Raw genomic sequence first — 21,642 nt, 5'->3', positions numbered from 1 at the left:
CTACTATTTTACCATCAGTTAATTTTCCCTTGTTTTGTTCTATGCAATAAACTAGCTGGATAAGGTTTTATTTTTTTATAATGTTGTAAATAAAGACTACAATGGGCAATTTAGAGATTGCTTTAGAAACATCTCCCGCTGTCCTCCAGATGCCTCTGAATAGGACTTGTTGAGAAAGAATGGTGGGAAACAGCTATTGCCTTTATGTCCTGCTTTTGAGCTTCCCAGAGACATCTAGTTATCCACCATGGGAAATAGGATGCTGGATGAATCATGCCTTTGGGTGTATTCAGAAGAGCTCTCCTTATGCTTATATCATGGGCCTCCAATGATGGTGAAAACCATTGTGTGTGAGGCTGATCCTTTCCTTATTTACTGTAGCCCTCATTGATTACTACATTATGATGACAACAGAATCTTTGCCGACAGATTACACATATCTATATATACAGATGACATATGTTCTGACATACATGATGTGCATGATGACTTCAGATGAATTTCTTCCCTTGTTACTCTTTTAACCAGAGACCCTTTGCCATTCAGACAGTTCTAATGATCTAAGTGGATGAGGTAGAAGGCCACCCCACCTTTTCAGGCAGACCTTGTCTGGCCTAGCCACTCCACTTCCTTCTTTAAAATTCCTCCCTCATCAAGCACTGCCCAGATCAAATGATCAATTATCAATTCATCCAGTAATAATTTGGTGATAAATTTATCACATATGTGCATGTTTCCATTTGATGTCTACAGCTTTTACATGCTTAAGGAGTATCTGCAGTAGTCATTTCCCCCAAACCAGCTGTGGTTTGGCTTAGCATCTCATGTGTACCAAGCCACTATGTCTCTTCCTCCTTCCCCACCATATGACTTCTGCTTTGGTAAAACTTGCTTGCCTGAGCAACCTTAAATCACCCTTAGTCATGATACATGGTGATGGTGTGGCTTCTTGTGGCTGCTGTGTTCATAGGGAGAATTCTGCCTCAGTATGGGCTGATGAAGTCCTGGTCCTTTTTGCTCAGTGATTCTAATTGTTATTATTTTGTGTGTGTGGTGGTGGTGATGATGGGTTTTTACATGATATCACAGAGGTTAGTTTGTTGACTGGCAGGAATCCATTAAAGACTAGCTTGTCTTTAATACCAGCTCACTACTTGTCCAGAATACATTAATTATTGTTTTATGTATAGTTTACTTCTATGAATATTTTTATGTTTCTCTCCATGCATCACTTCCCCCATAATTCTTAGCCTTATTTACTTTGCTGGAGTATATAGTCACTAAGCTGTACCCTCTACCCTCAAGATAACAATCTCGAGACCACTGGACAAATTAAATCAAATGATTGAAAGGCTTCTAAGTAGTTCTTCCAAGACTCTATTTATTGTTTAGTGAAAGAATTATGGAGTGTTTGGTTAGAAGATCTTCCTTTAAGCTGTCATCTTTCATCTTTTATGTCCCCTTTATTTCCACCCTCTTCTCCATGTGCATTATCTTGCCAATGATTAGATAATTTAACTCTGGCTCCCCTTCTACTCTCTCTCATTCCCAATCCGTGTCTGCTTCAATTAGGTCCTGGTTCTTTGACTTACTTTCCTGCCATCCAATTTCTCTTTAACCAGTGACCTCCGTGAACGCTAATTCTATCTAAACCCTAATAAAAAACAATCAGGAGGTTACACAGCCCATTAGGCTGGCTTCTGAGCTGTAATTCATGTTTTATTCATGTCCCAGCTTTCACCCTCCAATGATAAAGGCAAGCCTACTAGCTAAAGCTGTGCGCGCATGCATGTTTATCTGTTGCTTACTGTCTGCATCCATAACAGTGGTGCCTCTTCCTAATGTATACAGCTGATTTGTATTGAAGCTGACCTGGAATCAACCTTGCAAGTATGACATGGAGTACATCAAAGCAAATAGCAGGTGACTACTGAACTAGCAGAGCACAGGGACAAACAGAAAAGAACCCAAGTCACTTGTGTAAGAGCGGACGCATCCACACTTCCACTTGGCCCACACTTCCTAGGCATGGGTCTGAGTAGTTTTTCCTTTGCACCACTTCTTTCCAGGGGAAAGTCCACTCTTTGGTGACACATCAGAACAAATGGCAATCCGGGGGAAACCCCAATTTCCATTTGCTTCAACTGAGTGCTAAAGAGCGGTTTCCCCTGGGGATAAGCAGCAGGACCAGAGGAAGTGTGGATAAGCCTGTGTAGTGGTATATGAAGCATTGCGCAATGGTAGCTGCACATGTAGCTCAGTGCTCCCCTTTTCTGGGTTTAAATGGCTTTTAAGCAGGGCTGGCTCTGCTTTAGTTGGCTGCTTATGCTAGGTAACCTAGAAACCTAAAAATATTTTATTTTGGAACCTACTCAAAGCCCCAGAGGGGAATGCTTCAGATCCCAAGTGAAGCCTTCCCCCCCCCCGAAGCTTTGTATGTCTTTCCATTTACTACAGTGGGGGGAAATGGCTCTAATAGGTTGTATCCATCACAGGATTTCCATTTCTTCTGTTTCAGAGGGTTGTGTTCCAGAGCTGAATTTTAGGGCACAAGGGAGGGACATGGGCTGGGAGGAGGACAGGTTCAGGAGATTTGTGCAGGGGGAGTCTGATGTTTGGGTGTGTGTGTGTGTGTGTGTTTTTAACAGGACATCTTGTCCTCTCTGGTTACATTCAAGTTTTTGATGATAAAGGATTAGAAGCATCCCAGAAATGCATTCTGTGAAATTCAAGGGGGTTAGATATCCATCAGCAAGACTTTCATTTCATGAGGCAAGTGTCAAGTGTTAATTCCCTGAAGATTAAGCATTAACTAAGCTCTGAACATCAGCATTTTATTTTGTCAGTCTTCCAGGTACACCTCTTTTCCAAACTTAATACAGTTTGTGACTGCCTTTGCTACCTGGTTGTGTAAATACTTAATAGCTGTTTAATAGCAGATAGTAACATCTACAGTTCAAAAGGAGAAAAAGGAGATAATGGGGATGGAGGCCCACCTGGTCCTAATGGAACTAATATGGTCCTAACCAACCATATTAGTACTACTGCTAATGTCTTAACAGCCAACTTAAGGTCCTCTTTAATAAAATTTAAATTATGTATATTTTGTCATGTATAAGGCGGTGTTGTAAGATAAAATGTTTTAATTTTGGTTTATCCACTGAACTTTGGCAAGTGATCTGCAGGCAGATGTGAATTAGCCCTTAGAGGTCCAAGTTATCTTTTCCCACTTCCCCCCCTGCAAAGTTCCTACTATGTATGGGATAACACAGGGGCAGAGGGGCTCGTCAACCTGAAAAAGTATCCCATCTAGGAGAACAAAAACTGTGATCCTAAACCTCTGCTGCCTTGCAGGATATCTTCTGGAGAAGAAAAGGCTAATGCAGTGTTTCCCAACCACTGTTCCGCGGCACACTAGTGTGCCGCGAGATGTTGCCTGCTGTGCCGCGGGAAAAATTAAAAACTTTGAAAGATTATTTTTTAAGTCAAATTTTCGATTGGGGCGCCGTCACTAGATGACCCCTGGGGTTCCCTCCCTCCCTCTCTGCGCCTCCCTCCTCCTCCTCCTCCTCCGGGGAGGCCCTTCCTGGCTCTCGGCCAAGGCTTGGCGGCTGCCACTCACTCACTCGCTCGCCCACCCGTCCCTCCATCCCTGCACCCGGCCTCTCCCCCTCCGTCCCCGGCGTGGGGGCTGCCGGGATCCGTAGTCCCCTCACCCTTGGGCTCCGCGCCCGCGCGGGGTGCGCGAACTACGTTTCCCAGCGTGGCCTGGCGGGCCGGGCGTTTTGTTTGAAGCGCTCTTCTCCCGGCCATGGAATGAGCGCAGCGGCGGTGGCCGGGCGGGCAGGGGCTCTTCCGCGCAGACCCCGCGCAGCCTGCCTGCGCCCCCGCGGAGATCGGGCGGCAGGATGGAGCCCAGGGATCCCCGCGGAGGCGGAGCGGCGGAGGCGGAGCCTGCCCCCCAGGTAGGGCTGCATCTGGGGTTTTTTATTTTTGCAATGCTGCATCCGCGCCGGAGGGGACGCATCGGACCGCGGGGAGACCCCTTGGCGGGCGTGCAAGGCAATGCATGCGTGCAGGCGTTGCATGGAGTACAGTGCAATGCAATGGCAACGCGGCGCCCTGCATGCATGCATGCAACTTCCACCGGCGCTCCGGACTTGGCAGGTGAGGGGGGTCCCCAGTGGGCGGCAGAGAGAGCCGGGAGGGCGAAGGGGAGCTGGGGGGAGCAGCGCTGCTCCCTGAGCCGAGCCCGGGGGGAAACTTCGGCGTCGTTGCGCCGGGTGTTGGAAGCGGAGGCTGGCGGGGGCCCCTCACCTGCAAAACCTGGTCGCCTCTCATATATTTCATGCATTGCATTCATCGCCCGCTTTCTCCTCCAAGGAGCTCCCGGGGGCGCGCGTGGTTCTCCCCGTGTTATCCTCGCAACAACAGCCCTGCGAGGTGGGTCAGGCGAGTGGCCCAAGGGAGCACCCAGGGATTGTCCTGGCCAGGTGGGGTGATTTGAACCCTGCTCTCTGCCCGGTCTTCGTCCTCATTTAGCCCCCACATGTGCATGACTGTGCATGACTGAGGTTTTCCCCCCTCGTCTTGGCTATGGTGTGAGTCTGTGCTGTTAATTAATGGGGTTCTGCCTTCGGAGAAGATGAGGCAGCCCTCAAGGAGGTGATTATGTAATTTGCTAGCAATTCATGTCCCTCCCGGCGTGACGCTGCGCGCTGACGTCACGGGGCTGTAATGGTGGTGTGCCTCGAGATTTTTTCCATGAAACAAGTGTGCCTTTGCCCAAAAAAGGTTGGGAAACACTGGGCTAATGAGTAAACCCTCAATACATCTGGAGTGGAGTCCCTAAGGCAGTTGGGTGGCGTCTTGTACGCCTCCTTCCAGCAACTCCTGCAGCCGAGCTGGTGCCAAATGTATTGCCCTGCTTTCCCTTGGACCACATCAGCGAGGCCAAGAGGGGGTCTTGCTGTCTGGACAGCCAGGACCTCCATACACACTGCCCAGGCTTGTGCCCTGAGGTGGTTACTTCCGTGCTGCAACCACAGCAGTTTGACTTCACTCATGGAAGCATACCTCATTTTCTTTTGAGACAGATGGGTGCCTACACAGGACACAATAAATGAGAACTACTTCAGCATTTTAGTATTGGATTATGTGTCCTTTCTGCTTACCTCTGATAGTATTCCTCCATAGTTCACATTATAATTTATCTGCTCAGACCCCCCCCCCCCGAGTGCAATAATGTCTCTGTTGATGGTTTTGTGGACTTGCAGAATACAGGCCAACTGTCTATTCGCACAGTTGCTCCTGGGCATCATCTCCTACAGCTTTGTCACCACCGTTGATTTAGAGGGGACATGAAGCGGCTCAAGTTGGAAGGGAGATAACTAGAACACAGATGGCGCTTGAGCTTGACTTGCTACAAAATGGACAGATTGCATCACAGAACATTTTTTAAAAAAGAAAAAAAAAGATAATGCGGTGGCAGTAAGAAAGATATACTTTTCCTTTGTTGCCGTTGCTTCTCTAAATTGTATTCCAGGTGGTAAATGACCTAGTAAACTTGGACTGCCTCTACTTTGAGATTGAGCCATTTGTTGCCTGCTGTGATTAGTCTGCTACTCTCTTTGTGGACTGAACCACACAAACTCAGTTCAATTTGGAGGACATGATTTCAAATATAGTGTTTGTTCAGACTGGTTTTCAGTGGGGCTTGCCTGCCAAAATAAAGGTGCATGGGAGAGGGACCTGTGAGCTAGACCCATGCCTCTCTGGGACCCTTGTTTGTTGGTTATCAAGGCCACAGTCAGAGACAAGTTGTCAGAAAGTCTTAAATCTGCTGTTACTCGGGTCCCTGTTCAAAAATTCTATGCTGCATTGCAGATTCCACCTAACTGTTCAGATCTTCCCCTTGTGAAAGAGGCTGTTGGACTGTAAGATTTCTTCCACTTCCTGAGATTGCCTAGATCCCTTCATCTTCAACTGGTGATTAATGTAGGAAATGGCACCATAAATTACATTGTTAGGCCTTTCTTTGATAACACTGAACTTGAGAAGTTCGTGACTGATTATCACACCTGGGAGGCACTTATGGGACTACTGCAAAATGGTTCTGTTATTTCAGACTGAAAGATCACAGAGGTTGTTGAGATACAACCATTCACTGGTTCCCTGAGAGTACCCTAAATGTGCCAAAGGATTCCATCTTGAGGATGGTTATTAAATTTAGTAGTCACTTCAGAAAAACAGTACAAAATATTAAAATCCATATAACAATGCTAACAAGTGATCAGACGCAAAGGTTTGATTAGAGGTTAGAAGTTCCATAGCAATATGCTGATGCAGGGGTAAATCAACTCCTCCTACAAGCACTTGAAGACTGAAAAGGTGGCTTTTGTGACAATAAATTGGCAACATTGTAATAGCTGGTGCTGAACCTTCGCTGATCTTTCAGGATTGCAGCCTTGTGTTGTTACTGGATGAACATCTGTTCCAGGACAAAATGAATGTCTCAAAGGAAATAGTTTTTTCTTTTGTTGTTGTTTTGTCAAATGTAGCTACCAAATATAGCCTGGTTTTCACCAAGTGTACCTGATTGTGAATCAGACCTGATGGAAATTACTAAAAAGCTCTTCAATAACTCACTTAAATTCAATGATCAACCCCTGTCCTCATTACCTTCTGGTATTTTATCACCAAGCATTGGATGACCAAGCAATCTTATTTTCTTGCGAACTTCTGATTTATCACATTAATTTTCATGGATGCTTTCATTGATTTTTTTTTAATGTTGGGAACCATTTTGGGAGACTGTATATCTGCAAAATAGTACAGTGGTACCTCGGGTCAAGAACTAAATTCATTCCGGGGGTCCGTTCTTAACCTGAAACTGTTCTTAACCTGAGGTACCACTTTAGCTAATGGTGTCCCCCACTGCCACCGCGCTGCTGGCGCACGATTTCTGTTCTCATCCTGAGGTAAAGTTCTCAACCCGAGGTACTACTTCTGAGTTAGCAGAGTTTGCAACCTGAAGTGTTTGTAACCCGAGGTACCACTGTATATAAATGTTGATATACAATGTAGTGTATAATAATACATACATGTTTATCAAAGAATTCTTATCAAGCACCAACAGGTCTATCATATACTGAACTCAACTCTCCAAGAGTTAGTCCTTATTTAGCCAAATCAGCACCATCCTTGCACAAGAAGAAGATAACAGCAGGCTTGGAGGAGCTCCAGCTTTGGGGGAGACTTTTAAGTGTGGGACCCAAAGGACAGCCCAATGAAGACTGAACCTACCCAGAGAAAGAGAGGATGAGAAGATGTGTGTCATTCACTCATGCTTAGACTACAGTGAGCTTGCCACTGTCCCACACTACTCTGATTCCATTGTGCTGACACTTCCAATTTCACTGGCAGCTTCTGGGGGGGGGGGGAATAGAACAAAATAGCAGGTGGCATTTGGTCACATTTATGGATTCTGTGTTGAAGTTTGAAGAAGGAGGTTCCAGTCATTAGAATGACTCTGAGGAAGCAATATAGTTTTGTTCTAGCTTCCCCAAATAAGCAAAACCAACTCTACTTTACATTTTCCCCTGAAGGCAAAATATTTTGGTCTGTCTGTAGAAGATAAACCATTTCTCTAACAGTTAGGCACCTATAGTGCCTTTTTTAATTTGACCTCAAAAGCAGCTGAGGAGATTTTGGTGCCCGTGGCAGAAAACCCAAACGCTGCTCATCATGTAATAATAAACTAAATAAATGACAATTTGCTGCCATTTAATACGAGTCCAGAATCTGCCGTCTGAGCCAAAGCTGGCTTGCTCAGCCTAATGGCAAGGCACACCTGCCTGACCTATGCAAAGATTAATGTAAGGCTAACAGAAATTATAATTAGACATGAATATTTTATTATTTATCGGGGTGAATTTTTAACAAATACATAAACTTTGAGTCTTTCTACACTGCAATGAAGAAAACAACTTAGAAATGCTGCATGCATTTTCTCTAAAATGTTTTGAGGAAGAAAACCAAACGCATTGTTTAAAACTGACATTTTGACATGAAGTTGTCCCCTCAAGAAAACATCCTATATAAACCATCACAAATAGCTCTGTATGCCAGCACCTTGGTTGGTCTGTGATTAATTAACCTTTATTCTTTATTTCCTTTAAAATGAAGCCTTCTCAGCAGAGAAATTTAAATAAAAGGAAAGAAAGGGCACATCTCTATTAATGTTAGATTATGGCAGAAGATAACACAACATGCTAAATAATTCCCAACAAAGTCCTCTGGTCAGATTTATATTACATTTCTAAGTTACTGTATTTTAAAAATTAATGAAAGATTTAATTATGGCATTGTTGCCACTGACCTTTTTAAAACGACTTCCTCATAAATCGGCAGATGATTTGCAGTGTTTCTCCAGGTTTATGGTTTTCTTTGGGGGGGAAAGCTCACAAATTAATGGCATCCATCCTTGACTCATTTTTTATAAAAGGCTGAAAGTTTACACATTCTACTGAGGTGACTGAGACATTATTGCAATTTATTTGGGATGCTCATGGGGTTTAACCATTTATTTGAGGAATGTAAAGACTAGCAGCTCGTTGGGCTGTAAAATATTATTTTACCATCCAAAGTGGGGAATATTTGAAAGAAAGAAAGAACACATTCTGGAAGGTGACTTTGTCCAAATGCCATCTGGCTTCCATATTTATTGTTTCTCAATAGTTTCCAATCCAGTTCTGCTCAGCTGAGAAATCAAGTAGTGACTTTTCCTATTGACTTTCCAGACTACTGATTTGAAAACTTGGCTGTGTTCTTCCATCACTGACAGAACAGTACTTGCAAAGTTGGCACTGTAGTTCCTGGCCTAGCAGTCTATGGACAGGATTCACCTAACAAATCCTGTTAGTGGAAGCTCTGCAAAAAGGTTTCCAGCTGTGCAATAGTTCTTTCTTCTTTCTCCTTCCCCCATACACCCCCACACCATAATTGGCACAGGGGATTGGTAGAACCCCCAGAACAGCACACAGGGGGAGAAAGGTGTTCTGTTTGGCAAACTGATGTGTTTGCACAAATGGAGCATTTGTAAAAAAACAGCGCTGAATTCCACCCTATACACACTATCTTAGTAAGTAACAAGTAAATTATTTTTTTTTTAAAAATCCCTGATTCTGATTTTGATCAACTCAACATAGGATCTGTTTCCTAAGTCAATAAAACTGGGGAAGGATAATGACTGAGTTGCACACAGGTAACTTTGGAGCAAACATAAGATTTCAATGAAATCATAGGAAAATGTAATATCCTACAGTTGTTGTATTCTTACTAATACCAGAACTAGCTCCAGAATTAATTTAGAAGAATAAGGTCATGCAAAGTGATCAAATTCTGTTCCAGATTTGACCTCACCTCCAGTAACATTTACTACCCCACCATTTACTTAATTGCTGGGAAGTTTGTGGTAACGGTGTTTCCAGCTCATGTATGTGTTCTAGCCAGTACAGTTGCCATATGTCTGGAGTTTCCTGGACATATCCAGAATACAGCAGTCGGCGCAGCAGTGTCTGGGTGAAAATCAGGACGTATGGCAGCCCGTGTTGGCAGTGCCGTTTCCCCCATAAAAATAGCTCAAAACCAACTTTTTAAAAAGTGATTTTGCCCAAGAAGTTCAACAACTTTGGGCGAAACTTTAAAAAGCTCAACAACTTTTCTGTCCGGATTTTCACTGTTTGAAATATGGCAACCCTACAGTACAGCCACATTAAAGACACACACATACTTTGTGTGAGCCTGGTGCTCTGCATGGCATCAATGACACCCAACGAAGCCATAGCAAACAGCAGTGGTAGTATCAGCATCCCAGTAGCTGTAATGGTGGGCATTTCCCCCACTGTGCCAGATATTGCTCACAGCAGCCCAGGCAACCTGAAAGCAAAGAACAGCTTTACAGCAGCAGCTATTCCTATTACCAGCTATCTGCAAGTGTCTAAAGAACACATTCCACCTTATGCTGCATGCAGGAACTACAGGCCAATCTCACTTCAGTCTGTTAGACCCTCTCCTTCCCCAGCCAAGGACTTTTGAGGAGCGAGGCTTGAAGTTGATGATGGCAGGACTGGCAGCGAAGAGGAAGCGATGGCAAGCAATTAATTGGGCTTTTGAAGTGCTCACACTGAATGCTTTAAAAATATTTAAGGTTAGACTTGAAAAGCCCAGTTAATGTTCATGGTGAGCCAGAGAGGGGTTCACATATCCTGAGTTAACAATTCATAACAATATATTTGGTATACTTGTGTTCATAGAATATTTTTATGGACACCAGCAAATCCGAGGCTGAAATGATAAGCTATATTTCCCCATTCAAATTAAGTAGAGCAGCATTAAACCTATAGTGAAATACCTTGTGCCTCTCCTCTCCTGCCTTCCAAGCATTGGTGGTCATTATAGCAGGAAGAAGGTGGTGAAAGAGAAGTCATTTCCATGCTTATCTTTCCATTTCTACAGTGGAAGGGGAAATGGGTATGTCATTCCTGCTGCTAATACTGAGTAAAGGCTTCCCATTTCTTGATCAAATAGGACTTGGGGAGCAGGCCAAGAATTTTTATTTTCTCTTGACACTTCAAGAAACCCCCAAACTTTGTACATCTAAGTGCAAATCCTGCAATGTAACTAAATTCTCAACTCAAAACATTTATAAGAAATTGTGTAATCACAAATCAACATTGAAAAATTAATAAATAAACGATGGGCCCTTATTATAGGAAGCTGGCCTAGAATTTTTTCTGCAACTAGGGGGAAAATATCCTTTTGCAATTCCTGCTGCTTTAATTACATTTAGTATATTATTGTTTCTGTCTAAATTATAGTAATTAAATACACACATCTTCTTTGAAATCATTTAATTAAAGAGTAGCTAGTACTTTGTCATGTTTAGAATGCTAATGCATTTGCTTTCACTTGAACTTTTTTCTATAGTTCATCTCTGCGGGATTATCAGTCCCTCTCCTTTTAAATTTCCCCAAAATACGTGTGAGGGCTGCTGGGGTTTACTTGATGAATTTGATAGTGGAAAAATGAAAGCTGTGTCTTTCAGTGCTGGATTATCATCAGTGCTTAATGCCGATAGTGGGGTGTCTGGCTTTTCTGTAAGCTTGTGTTTAATATGCCATGGCCCAGAAAATGTTAGGCTCTCACACTCCTGGATAGCTGATAAGTTAGTAAATGTGATATACCAGATTGCTTTCACATCTGGCATAAAGCTATCAAAGAAACCAGTGGGACTGTATTGATGTGCACCAGCTGTGTGTGTGACCACTAAATGGAAACATGTACAAAGCATAAGATGCTAAATCAAGTGTGAACAAAGTTTTCAGCAAGGCTGTATGGTCGTATGTTATATAGCTTAAGCGGATAACAAGGAGAAAATAGAAAAGTTCCGTCAGCACACTATTTTCTCATTTTGTCAGCTTGAATGAATGGGTATAGCAGAAGGCAGAGTACCTTCAACCCCATCGTTCAGATTTACTGCACATATGCAGCTAGTAATTATGTAATTGTACAACGTACTGAGTGTGATGGTCCTGGCATAACCATGCTACAATCAGCTGTGTTTCAATCAATGGCAGAAGTAAATTTGTTCCAGCCCTATCTCTTACCTGAAGTAGACTCAATTGGAATTCCCTAAGGGGAAGGGAGAAGGACACCTGGGCCACAGGTGACCAATCACAGGGGTGCTGACCTTGGGATGCTCTGACTCTCATTTGCCCTCTTTCTACAATCAGCTGTGTTTCAATCAAATCTTTTTATGTTCTAGTGCAGTGTTTCCCAACCTTGGGCCTCCAGCTGTTTTTGGACTACAACTCCCATCATCCCTAGCTAGCAAGACCAGTGGTCAGGGATGATGGGAATTGTAGTTCAAAAACAGCTGGAGGCCCAGGGTTGGGAAACACTGTTCTAGTGGAACTGTTCCTTTTCCCTTTTTCTTTCACATCATAAAGAAAACTGGTAGGTGATTCTATAGCTCTCCACCCAGGAAAAAAAGACAATTACAATAATCTGCTTTATTTTCTCAACCAACAGAGAAATATCACACAGCAAGGCTCTTTATTTGGGTACTCTCTGTTTGGCATAAATGTGGACATGGGTCATCAAAGCAGTGATTTAACTTGGCTTCCTGATTTCTTCTCACCTGAGATTCTCACGGTCCAGGAGAATAAGTTTGTTTCCACTGGTTAGTTATAACACATTGAGTTGTTCCTCCAACTCCTCAACCCCTGGGAGAGATTGTCAGGCTTTGTTTATGTTTCTCGAAATGGCGACTAGTGTCTGTGTCCTCATCTGTTCTTGCAACCCACCCCTTTGAAATGGTGGCTCTTGCTGACTCTTCTGTGGCAAGAAAATAACTACCGGCATGATGACTAACAATCAGTTTCCAGATTGAAAACAAACCCCCCACAGCTAGACCAATGAACAAGGCCTTTTACCTTGATGCCTGGGGTTATTTAATTAAAAGATTTTTGTTGTAGCTTTGTTGTCCCATTATTTCAAAGACTTGAGCTCTTTTCAGGTCAGACTTTGAAAGCCACAATGCCATGTAAGTGCTTTTGGTAGTAATCCTATGCATATTTACTGGGAAGTAAGTTCTGAGAAGATAATCATAGGGTTGCATTTGCGTACCTTTGTGTACCAATTCTTACTCACTCCATTCACTTAATGCTGCACATTTTGTGAGGTTCAACTTTACAGCCAAAGCCGCCGTTTCAAGGGTCAAGAAAGAAATGTTAGTGAACCAACTTTATCTTGAAGGCTCTTGCACATTTTTCATACCTGCACACATGCATTGTTCCACATCTCCTGCTGCTACGGATGCCTTGTTTGTTTGTTTTTAAATTGAAGCAGCTTCTTCACTGCATTATCTCAAACTATCAGGGATACTGCAGCAAACTCCATGATGAACGTCAGGAGCATGGAAAATACTTTTAAATTACAGTAGGCATTATAAGCTAGTATTTGATTTTAGGATGGATTTGTATTCATTTAGGCTCTGTATGGTATACATACATACATACATACTCCAAATGTCAAGGACACCTTATGTACACACCAGCAAAGTCCTCTTTACCAAGCTTCCCCCAACCCATATTTCTCTCTCTCTCTCTCTGCTACTTTTTCTCATGCTCTCTCCATTCTCTCTCAGGCTTGCCTTTATCTGCCCATTGCCTCCACTCCATCTATCTAAGTACTCCTGTGTCACGTTCTTTGCTCAGAACCTTTTTTCACTCTTTTGTCCTCCTCCATCTCAATGCAATGCTGATTTGTTTTTATCTCCCCTTCCTCTCTTCATTTCAGCAATATTATCTCCACTCCCCCCCAGCTTTCCTCTCTGTTGGATGCTTCTGCCGTGCTGTGCTTGGCTCAGAGCAGAATGAGAGCAGAAGGAAATCACACCCATGAGGCCAAATTTCACAACATTCTAAAGCATCCTGCAAAAGGATGCTAATGCTGCTCTAGCAGTCACACTCTATGGTTGATCCTCCGAGCTGACATATGCATCTTGACTGCTTGCTTACATGAATTCTCATGCCTTCGTGGTGGTGACTCAACTCTAGCAGGACTGTACAAAATCACCAATGGAAGGTACAGGAGAGGCCAGTGCTATCAAAAGCCACACTGAATGGGTTGCCCATTTCTGCCCTGTTAAAATGATGGGAATCTGTGTGAGATTAATTGGGCCCAGTTATAAGACAGGGAATTGCATATGATCAAACTGTCTCTTGGAAATATACCAAATATACTATGTAGCTGGAGATTTTAAAGTAAGTTTTTTTAAAAAAGAAATAAAACAAAAAAGAAAATAAGAGCTGACATGAGAGTCTCAGATGGAACTCAACAACATCACAGTTCCTGGTGGCTGCCTTAGCCAAATCTTCAATCACCAGGGAAAGCTCTGTGTTTAAGTTACCTATGAATTTCATCTCATCTCCTTTTCTAGAGAGGGCAGTCAATGTAATAGCTTTGGATTAATATAATCATGTTTGGGATTGGATTGAATAACAATGGTCTCACATCCACTGGGAAAGTCTCACTCATCTCTTTTTTCTAGTGGAGAGATGATAAGAACCAGGAAGTTTCCCTCTGGAATTCTAATTCTTGTTTCCACTTTTTAGATGGTTCATAGGAATGTTGTATAGAAGGAATATTTTCTAATGCCCCCCCTTCTCCCTCCCTCCCTCCCTCCCTCTCCTTTCCCCCCACTATCAACCTACAGGATCTTTGGCCATATTAATCTCCGCTCTGAATGGCAGCTAGTAAAAGTAGATTACAAATCTTTCTTTAGCCGGAGATGCAACAAGGATGACTTTCAGACGTGGCATCTGCACAACCAGGTACTACTACTATACCATCACAGCTTTCCTCATGCATCTTTCAAAAGAAATACTTGAACACGGGCAAAAAAGGAATCTAAGTCATTTGATTCAGTGCATCTGAAAGACGGATAGTAGGGAGGACTGAATAGGAAGAACTTGACCCCAAAAGTTAGGGAAGAAACCAACCAGCAACTAGCTGCCAAAGGGAGAGTTTTCAAGTCATGGTACTGTTCAGGAAAGCAGAGGCAGGAGTGACAGAGAGTCAATAGCATCTGCGTGAAAGCTTGGAGAAAGTGCCATGGACACACAAATCAGAAATAACTAGGAAATGAACAATTCTCCCCTTGCACAAATGACAATCACTATTTATGATGAACCACAGTGTGACTGTTATGACTTGATTAAATGGTGTGGTATCTGAGGAACTTGACTGTAATTATGGCAGAGGGATAAGAATGAATCTGAGTGAAGGATTGCTGTTAAAATAAGGAAGTGAGAGGCTGTTCAGGAAGCTGTTTCAGAAATCCATATCAGACCACCAAATCTGTTACCAGGGATTAACCAAGGTTCTGCAGAATGCCTGGAGGGAAGTGGGCATCTGAGAATATGCAGAGAAGATACACCTCCTCTTATTATGATTTGTAGTTTTATTTTTCCTGTATAATTTTTGAAATTGCTATTAAGTTAGCAGGCTGCAAATAGACAATTTAGACAGTATTCTAGATTTCATTTGCTTTCAGAATTTGGAGATTGTAGAAATAAAGGACCAAATGCAGTATGGTGACTCATTCCCCAAGCTTTCAAGAAAGATTGGGAACTGGTGTCTCCTCTACAAATTACCGGTAACCACACCAGGGAGATATGTAGAGCTCTAACTCAACTCTCCGTTGTCTCTAACTTAACTCTCCATTGTTTTGCTTCAAAGGGTGAACCTTGTGTTATGGGAGAGAGGAAGATCTATAAGAAACGTAAAGCAGGGGCCTGGTGTGCACTGACTAGAGATTATTCAAGAACAGTTGTCTCAGAACCTTGCATATGTGCGGAATGGGACTTCGAATGGTAAGCCATGTTTTCTTTTACAGTGCTTTTCTTGCAACTCTTACTGTTACTTGTGTGTTAGGTTCCAAAGGTGATGAAAAATAATGCAATGTTAATCTTTGTTCATCATATTAGCATAACAGCTAGGGATAGGGGAGGAATTTATTTTAAAAGGGCTTACACTTGGAATTTGGCCGTTCTGGTGCAATCAAGCTTTGACTGTATTGGATCCTCTCTTGAATCGAGCACCTATTTCCAAGCTGCTAATGCAAAGGAAGACAGTCTTAAGAATTTTGAAATTAAGATATTTCAGAATTCCGCATGCCTTGCCCTTAAAACCCCCCACCAAAAACAAAAATGCAAAAACGAAACAAGAACCAGTTACTGGCTTGCTGCAAAAAAACGATAAAAGTCCATAGAACCCAAATTAGGTACTTAGGATCTGGAAGGAATGTTTTCTCACAGAATTGAGTCCCATCTTCAAGTGGTATAAGAACCTCCTCTTCCTCTTTGGGATTCTGCTGTCAAAGAACTAAATTTGGTATTCTTATGTCACATAAAAGGTAATGGTAGCCATGTTGGGCCAGAAGAAAAACAAATAATCCATATTAGGGCTGACTTTGTTAGGCTGCCCAAAATGTCACAGAATGCCACAGCCAAAAATATCAACAGGAAAATGTACATGTAATCATATAACAACAGAAAATAATCTAGACCTTTCCCCTCTTTGTAGAAAAAAAAAACAAATCATGTAGTATTATTAGCATTCTTGCTTGAAGTTTCCTTCCATTAGTTTTTTATTTACCCTTGTCAAGATCCCCACCCCCAAGCAAAACAGAGCAGCAGTTGGACGTGGTGATTTTTCTAGCATGCAAACCCTGGGGGAATTTCAAGCAGTGGGAAGGTGGGCAGCTTGTGTGTTTTTCATATACATTTACCAGAAGTTAATGAACGAGTCTGAGGCCTTGAGGGCATAGAGCAATGTTGTCTTTAATATTATTTAATATTAATGCAGTTCGTTCGTTCTTTCAGGCAACGAATTGCTCCTCCCAAACATGAGGATATATATATAGATATATAGATACACACACACACACACACACACACACACACACACATACACACGGCTGGCCCACTGAGAATGATTAACTTTGAATTTTGAGACAAAAAAAATTAGGGAATCTCCGATCCGCTTTAAGTAATTTGGAATTGCTTGCCTTCAAAGAATAATGGGAACCAACCAGAGTAATTATGGGCTACTGCACTCTGCCCATTTACACACCTTTCTGAATCCTCTGGAGGCTTGAGAAGCTCATAAACAATAGTCAGTTATGTCAAATCCACTCTTATGACATAATGTCTGAATGCTGCATGAGGTACTCCAGGACCCCTGTTATTTCTGCCTGCCTTCAGAATGACATTTTCCGCAATGGGATGGCTATCATGAAATACTGCCATGACTTCATCCTTGTGTAATTGGATAATATATCTCTGTTGCTGAGCTTCATGGACCTGTTTTTTCATTCACTAAAGCAATATCTACGGTCATTTCACACAGTATCCTTTCTGTGTAGCTGTATGGGGGGGGGGAGGGACTTTAGTGTGAACCATCCTTGTATATGAAGATGGCAACAGCTAATTCTCTGCCAGCATGACCAGTGATCATGGATGAAGGGTGTTGTAGTCCAGCAGCATCCAGAGGGTCAAAGGTTCCCCAGTTCTCATCTACAGCTGGGTAGGACCTCCACTGGAAATTCTAGAGAACTGTTGATGATGGCCTCTTGGACTTTCTCTGAGGTGGTTTGGTGGCTGAATTTGAGGCTGGTGGGGAAGTGCAGGAGATGCAGATATGCTAATGAAAGTGGATGAGAGGTTTTCCAAAGTTGAAGCAACCTCCACCCTTTCTTTTGACATCATAAGTTCTTCCCTTTCCTTGCACATTTGACATGTAGAACTGCCATTCACTTTCCCTCCCCGCTGTGTGATTTAAAGTATAGTTTTGGATTTGGCTGGGTATAAATCTTTACTGGTCCATGAACCTCCATATGTGCCCTTGGAAAGTCAATCTCTCTCAGCATAATGTATCTCAGCGGGTTATTGTGGCAATACAATCCTATGTATGCAACCCTGAGCTCTTTGGAAGAAGGGTGAGATACAAATGTGATAAAAAAACTGTACTTATTCATGACAAACCATCTTAAGTGTCTTCTTGGTTTATTTCCTTAGTGACTATGGGTACGAAAGACACAGTAATAATCAATGTATCCCAGCATTCTGGTTCAGCCCATCTTCCCAACTGAAAGAATGCAGCCTTGGACAGAGCTACCTGAACAGCACTGGGTAAGTAGGCCCACAGCCTGTCACCACCTTGTAGGGCAGGGCTGGCCAATGTGGTGCCCTCCATATGTTTTGGACTGCAATTCCCATCATCCGCAACCACTGGCCATGCTGTCTATCTGAATCTGATGGACGTTACCTTCCAACAAAAGCTGGGGGCTACCTGTGTTGAGGTACCTGCTTTGCCATGTCTGGTTCATTTCCAGGGTAAGCTGCTGGCTGACGTTTGCAGCCTTGCATTTGTACACCACCAGCTTATTCTTCAGAAAGCCATTCACGTAAAAAAAATGTCTGAGAAGAGATTCCCCAGGAGGCCCAAAGTTGTCTACTTTGGTGTCAAAATTAAACCCAAAATAGCAAAAGTTTTTTGTGGCACTTGTTCATTTTAATACATATGGAATCAAGCCACTGAGGTAGAAGCAGAATAGTGCTCACTTATCCCCATTCCTAAACCCCATACATCTGAGAGGTAGGCTTGACTAGAGCCTATGTGTGCATACGAGCTGAGTGTGCATAGGTTCTGTTCAAACCTTACTTAAACTTTTAAAGAAAGAGACTCAGAGCTCTTTGAGACCTTATATTAAATGTTTTGCTAATTCCAGCTCAGTTTGAAGTAGCATAATGACCTGAGGACAATTGGTTCTTCTGGATTAACACTGGGCCAAAGTATTCAGCCCATGCTTATTTGTTGGTTTCAGGGGTGAGGTGAAAGCTTCTCTCCACCCCAAAGACTTGAATAACCTTCAAGGACTCAGCAAATTCTAATACTTTTCTGGGGATTTAGCTTACCATTATTGACAAGAGTTTCGACTTTTTTTGCCAGAATAGGAACAACAACACTTTGCTTCCACTTCAACAGGCAGCATAGCAGTTCCTTCTAATTTTGAACAGAATGCCACAAGGGGAATAATGTTGGAGTTGCTGAAGTGACAACAAAGCATTTTTATTCTGTGGGGTGCAGAGGAATGGGAAATCTCAGCTGGCTCATCAATAATGGTAATCTACTATTCCACAAAAGAATATCAGAATTTGACAAGGCTGCCCTGGAAGTCGCTGAACATTTGTCTCCTTTTTTTGTTGGACAAACAGTCCTATTCAAGTGGGATTCCAGATAACCAAAATCAAATAAAAGAGTGTAACAGCATGCATATCTCTTCTTTGGAAGTCAATGGCATGTGTTAAATCAGAGTTGGGGAAATATGATGCTCCAGACCAATCTATCTAGCCAAGTGATTCTCAAACACGGGTCACCAGCTGTTGTTGGACTACAACTCCCATCATCCATAGCTAGCAGGAGGACTCCTCCCAGGCCACACACCCCTCCCCATGGCACACCCTCTCTCTCCAGGCTCCACCCCTCACTGACCTTGCTTCACATTCTCCTTGAGTGCTTTTGCCTGGCTGTATTGCCAAACTGTGATAAAGCCTCTTTCTTGCCTGAATGGAGGGCAGAGAGTGGTGTGTGTGTGTAGATACTAGCCTATTGTATCTCATTATAATATATATTCCTTGTTCCACTCACCTTTTCCTCTGGTTGTGCCCACTACTGATACGTAGCCATAGAAGGTTGTCCAGAGAAATATGTGTCCCTTGAGCTGAAAAAAAATCTAAATTTGTGTCTAAATGGTTTCTTAACAAGGGAGTAAGGAACATTGAAAGAGATAGAAAACCAGTGAAAGGGAGAGTAATGATCTTTCCCAACCTATATTTTGCCTGTGTGCATTTCTACAGTTTAGTGTGGCATAGATCTGTCTTGGTGCTAACAACAAAAAGCTGAAATATAATGGATATTGAATGCTGCAGTTGATAAAAACTTTCAATTTCTTTACATTTCCTGTTAGCGAGCACAATGCATATGCTATCAAACGTTGGTCCCCCCCCCCGCCTTGTGAAATATGACATTTAACTAAACAACTCAACCCAACTCAAATTATCATATTTCACAGGTATCGGAGGATTGTTTCGAATAACTGTACGGATGGACTGCGGGAAAAGTATGCTGCCAAGCCTGGACAGTGCCCAGGCAAAGCTCCCCGAGGTCTGCATATCCTCACATCCAATGGCAAGTTGGTTGCGGAACAAGGGTTCAACACAACCTTCAGAATCCTCATGGAAGAGGTACAACTGCTAGGTTGATGATAATATAGGATTCCTTCCCCTTTTGCTGCTCCCAACCTCTTCTTCATGCATGATGAATTTTAAACATCACTGAAGGTGTGGTGGATGAAAGTCTGAGTTAAAATTATAAGACTTTTAGTAATCATTAATAGCATTTTCATTTTGTTACTTCCTAGAAACATTCTGGATTTTATAACTGATGACCCCGTAAATCTTTTTGTGGGGGTTGTATTGCAATGCTGTTCAAGACAAAAATGTTAACTATATATTATAAGCTAGAGAGAATCTCAGACTTTGCCTTCATGAACACCACAAAGGTAAAATGAAGCTCAAAGATGCCACCGTTTGAACTTCACTAAGGATAATTGGTAGCCTCCTTGTCTCTAGCCATAGGGCAAGCAAACAAAATAAAGGAAAAAGGGAGCCAAGAAGCTTTCAAGGCATCCTGCTTCACCATCCCAGGTTTCACAGCACAGCAAGGTGTTCATTCTCTTTTATTTTCTGGTTGAAAAAGGGCAAGTGCCCTCTTCTTTCTGGACCAGTCAGACATCAGAATGAGAGCTGATAGCAATGGGGTTAGGACTCCACTGACCTCTGTATTGGCTTATACTGGGAGCCTCACTTCAGAGCTTTGAAACCACTGATTTAAGCCTATCAAATTGCTATGTTTTATTTATTTTTAAGATCATTGATTTTGTTCCGGAGTTCCGTGTGTCTTGAAGATTCTAGATCTGCCTTTTAACAGCAGCTTAACTGCAATCCTGTACAGGTCTACTTAGAAGTAAGTCTGATTGAGATCTATATAGCTTACTTCCAGGTAAATAGGAGATCTGAAACTTTAGGATCCTAGGACTGCAGACTGTTTCTCTGAAGCCACCTAGCAATATTCGACCCAACTACACGTTTAGCTTCCTTTTATTTGAAATTCACCCCAAACCCTAATGGTTTATTATTATTATTATTGCTCGCCTTACTAAATATGTTCAGCCCATTTGTAGCCTGGCCTTCTTTCAAATGCAGCATACATAGAATTAGGAGCAGCCACCAACTTTTCCCTAAAGTGAAATTTCAGTATGAATTTAGAGGGTTTTGCTTGGTCACAGTACTGAGGCAAAACTCCAATGGATGCCAAAGGCAGGGAGAGATCATTGTGTGATGCCTACCCAGGATTCATAGAATACATGGAAGCAGGTTGTTAACACAAGGTGTGCTTTGGGTCTTATCTGTATTTCACCAGCACCCAGTGTCTTTTTTGGGACTGGGGCTGGTGAAGAAGCTGTTCAGGCGGTGGACAAGGCTGATAAATCAGACTCAACTGTTGTCACTAATTTTTGCCTAAAGCAATATTTCAATGTGATTTTAGAGGTTCATGCTTGGGTAAAACATCTGAAGAATTTGAAGGGGAAGGGAAAAAAGAGTTCTGATACTCCTAGTGAAACTTCTCAGGGGAAGAGTATCTGCATACCCCACATGGTGTTTTTTCTATTACATTGAGACCTGCCAGTGTAAGGGAATTGCTCTGTGACTGAGTGTATTTCTAAGTTGTTATTTCTGAGACAGAGTAACACCAGAACCAGTGGTCAGGGATGATGGGAATTTTAACAGCATCCCTAAGTGCCTTTCGGCTTGGAGATCATGATTCTTCCCTTTCTTGTTGTACCAGGTTCATTAGAGAGCCTGAGCACATAAAGAACAGTACACACAAAGCATTTTGAGCATATTGTAGTGTCTTGTTTTTTGGTTTGTCTGCTTGCTGCTGTTTTGGAAT

At 42.5% G+C, this 21,642-nt stretch overlaps 1 protein-coding gene across 1 annotated transcript in view; it reads left to right on the top strand.

Moving 5' to 3' along the window:
* The window catches only part of SORCS3 (sortilin related VPS10 domain containing receptor 3), a 428,038-nt gene that overhangs the window by 360,413 nt on the left and 45,983 nt on the right, over positions 1-21,642 (top strand). The window contains exons 15-18 of the mRNA XM_083504742.1: positions 14,282-14,399; positions 15,307-15,440; positions 17,646-17,759; positions 19,703-19,874. Of these exons, the coding sequence (XP_083360868.1) occupies positions 14,282-14,399; positions 15,307-15,440; positions 17,646-17,759; positions 19,703-19,874 (538 nt within the window). The remainder of the gene's footprint in view (positions 1-14,281; positions 14,400-15,306; positions 15,441-17,645; positions 17,760-19,702; positions 19,875-21,642) is intronic.

This window comes from Podarcis liolepis (genome assembly GCF_965112155.1).
Source record: "Podarcis liolepis genome assembly, chromosome: 5".
NCBI classification, from domain to species: domain Eukaryota; kingdom Metazoa; phylum Chordata; class Lepidosauria; order Squamata; family Lacertidae; genus Podarcis; species Podarcis liolepis.
This window is presented reverse-complemented; position numbering and strand designations above follow the sequence as displayed.